At 33.6% G+C, this 3,835-nt stretch overlaps 1 protein-coding gene across 3 annotated transcripts in view; it reads left to right on the top strand.

Annotated features, from left to right (window-relative positions):
- LOC106878608 (phosphatidylcholine transfer protein) overlaps positions 1–3,361 on the top strand; it is a 39,789-nt gene extending 36,428 nt beyond the window's left edge. For all 3 annotated transcript variants that reach the window (XM_014927879.2, XM_052967342.1, XM_014927878.2), the window contains 2 exons: positions 245–312; positions 3,068–3,361. In XM_014927879.2, the coding sequence (XP_014783365.1) occupies positions 245–312; positions 3,068–3,154 (155 nt within the window). In that variant the 3' untranslated portion in view covers positions 3,155–3,361. The remainder of the gene's footprint in view (positions 1–244; positions 313–3,067) is intronic.
- The last annotated feature ends 474 nt before the right edge of the window (positions 3,362–3,835 follow it).

Genomic DNA, 3,835 nt, shown 5'->3' with positions numbered 1-3,835 from the left:
CTCTCACCTCCCCTACATCCCAGCACCACCACACCACACCACACCACACCACACACCACTACACCACACCACCATACTATACAACACCACATCACATCACCACGCACACACTAGCACTGACCACTTCCCAGCTCCACACCATCATCCATGTCATTAGGATTGACATTTATTCTATTTGCCGGTTGGCTATTATGTTTTATGTTGCTAATTTCTTTTGTTTCGTAATATCTCTCTTCTATTTTAGTTTTCATGCAATATTATGATGATCCGAAAGGCATGATACCAACTTGGTTAATCAACTGGGCTGCAAAGGTTTGTATCTATTCTAAAAACAAATTAATTTTCAAAATAAAAAGTAAAATTACAACAAATTTGTTTACACTTTTTGTTAGAAGAATGTTAATCTAGAAGCAACAAAAGATATAATCCATAACATTTTCAACTCACACAATTTTTTTTAAATGTTTCATTGAAATAAAATACTTTTTCTTTTAACCTATGTTCTTTTCAATATCCATTGTTTTTGAAGGAATATTTATATTAGTCATGGTTTATAAGTAGAGTGTGGCACTGGAAATTTGATTTTATGTCTTATTGCTCATTTCCTTCCAGATTTGCTTTATTATTTGATTTGTTAAAACGTCTACAGTTTAGTCTTAGCAACAGGGACAATGCTTACAGTTCTTAAGGGCCTTCTCAGAATTGTGAGAAGAATTGAGTTGATGTTCCTATTAACTTTCTGCAGATTAATGATTAGAAGGGAAATATGGACAGGAAGATTGGAAAAAGTGATTAATAAAGTGTTAGTTGGGTGAGACACTATAGGGATGGTAAAAGTAGGAAAGGCAGGTATATTGAGTAGGAATGGTATGCAGTTAGTGTAGCATTTTGATGAGAAAAGGCTTGGCTTTATAAATGTATACCACTAACTCTAATAATCCACTACAGTACATAGCCAAAAGATTGAAGAAATTAAAAGAAATGGTTCATTAATGCTCATTTGTTTTCTGATGAAAGATTGGCTAAAATAAACCTAATAACTATTTTCCATGTTAAGAAAACTTCTGCAAGTTAACAGTTCATGTCCAACTAGCAGTGTTATGCTGTAAGTTTTACAAAGCCATTTGACACTTAACTGCACAATAGGCAACCCACTTAATGAAAATTGGTCCACTGTTGTAAGTAGCAAGAATTTCAACAGCTTAACTCCTTTGTTTGCAGCTTGTAGAGGGATGAACTATGCCAAGCTGATTTGTTCTACATAGATTACATGAAGACAAATACTCTCATGGAGCCTAAATGAGAAATTATATTTTGAAACTTGTCTGCACAATAATTATGACTGTAATCAAATAATTCTATAGAGCCTCTATGACAAAGTATTTTGAAAACTTGTCTGCATCTTGTCTGTAAATTTCAGCATGCTCAGATCTGACCCATGTACTTCTTTATTTTTGAAAAAAGAGACAGTATGCTAGTTATTCTGGACTTAGTATTTGTTTTCTTTTTTTATTTGGGGTAATGCTACTGTTACACACACAGACATCATTGACTACATCAAGCTACTCATGGGTTTCTACTAAAGAGCTACTCAGCTGATTGATATTCTATCACTAACAGACACATTACAACCTCTGGTCCACTGGCATGCTGTCTCCTTTTTTATTGATAAGAGCCTCAGCTTCTAGAAACTGGCTGGTTTCATACCTCTACCACTCAGGCATCCCTGATCTACTTGTCTCTCCACCTCATGTCACCGTTGGTGTGTCCATCGTCATCCGTCTTTCCCTGTTCTAACCACTATGCACAATCCTTCATTCCCAAAATGTCAGTCTGCTGGAATCTCCTCAACCGTGTCTTTCCTGCAGGTATTGATTTTCAACAATTTAGACAAAACATTAATAGCACCATTCTCACAAAGTCTCAGAGGGCCTGCAAATGCCATGGACTCTGCCCCTTCTTTCTGACTCAGCAAGTAAAAAATAAATAATTAAAATTTAAAAAATGGAAATCTAAGTTAAAAATCAAATATTAATGGTTCATTTTATTGTCAGAATTATTTTTCTGTTCATGCCATCTACTCTGGAAGTCTCTTTATTGAGACTTATTAGTATAGTTTCACCTTTCACCAATTCACATGTTGGCTTGAATGAAAATGTGTGCTTATTTTGGTAGTTTTGACTTATAAAGTCCCTCTAAGCGTGAGGCATTACTGTATAGTAATGCCCTTATATATATATATATATATATATATATATATATATATATATATATATTACACTTTCTTTATATACAGTACATACACACATATTTCATATGTGGATTTTGTTCAGAGAGAAACCCTTTGTTACTTATTGCAGTAACATTTCACTGAATTTCTAACCTAGTAATATTCGTGTCACAATTTCTATTTTATTTGAACTGTCTTGTTAATGTCACTGATGTGATGAAATTTGCCATATCCTACAGGCTATATTCTTCATTACATACTAAGATCTGGTGCCAGTGATTCCAGTTTCATCAACTGCATTTAAAAACCTGGTTCAGGAATGATTCCTTGATGGACCTTTTTGTAAACACATCATTTGCAGTGACTACATAGAATTGTGAACTTGCTTAGTCTCATCTTACATATTAAGATTCCACAGGATAGTTCTCTAAAACTAGCTATAACTTTTGTCTTTGTTGTGACCACTTTTGAGCCTTTTGACTGTTATTTTGATTTTTCCAACAATTCTTTGATAAAGTCTGAGATGAAAAACAAATCATCAATGTTTAACCCATGTGTTGTCATATTTCTGTTGAAATTCAGTTTTTGTTCCAACTAATTTTGAAAAACTTAAAGAATTTATCAAAATAATTTTGTCATTATTAAGCTTCTTGATATTTTTAATAAAGAACATCTCAGGCAAATTAGATATGTAAAATGTATAAATTAGGTTAATTAGACAAAGGATGAATTAAATAAACAAGGTAAATTCTTAAATTGCTATAAAATTGCATTTTTTTTTTTTGCTCTAGTAGATGTTTGTTAATTAAATTTATTTTCTTTCATTCTTTTTTTCAGACGGCTGTCCCAGCATTCTTGACACAAATGAACACAGCTTGCAAAAATTATCCAAAATATCTTAAATCAAAAGCTGGCAAAAATTGACAAAATTTAGCATTTATAAGTTTATATTGAAAGTTTACTTTTTAAATTTCAGTTATTTCTGTACCTTTCTATACTGTTAATAGTTTCACTAGTGAAAAGGAAAGCATTGTTGCTTTCCTTTATCAGAATACAGAAATAATATTTTGTGAGTTCAATTTTCCAACACTTTTAGGAAGTTCACTTTTTCAAAATAAATGTATAACTTCATTTTGATATTTAAAAAAAATTAACACATTCCTGCATTTAAAACAGTCACATTTCTTTCTGTAAAAAGTATGGCCAAAGATTTTCAAATGTGTTATTTACAACAAAAGCTTATGGGTTCACTCTACCACTTGTTGCATGTATATGTATATATGGATATCATCATCATCGTTTAACTCGACTTGACTGAGGACTGGTGAAACCGGATGGCAACACCAGGCTCCAATCTAAATTTGGCAGAGTTTCTACAGCTGGATGCCCTTCCTAACGCCAACCACTCAGAGAGTGTAGTAGGTGCTTTTACGTGTCACCTGCACGAAGGCCAGTCAGGCGATACTGGCAACGGCCACGCTCGAAATGGTGTCTTTTATGTGCCACCCGCACAAGCCAGTGTATCTAAAGCGTCACCTTTACCTTTGTAGCAGTTGACTATGATGCTGCTACACCAGTCATTGGGTATGACTCCTTCGTGTATCA

Source organism: Octopus bimaculoides, chromosome 4, assembly GCF_001194135.2.
Source record: "Octopus bimaculoides isolate UCB-OBI-ISO-001 chromosome 4, ASM119413v2, whole genome shotgun sequence".
Classification (NCBI taxonomy): Eukaryota; Metazoa; Mollusca; class Cephalopoda; order Octopoda; family Octopodidae; genus Octopus; species Octopus bimaculoides.
This window is presented reverse-complemented; position numbering and strand designations above follow the sequence as displayed.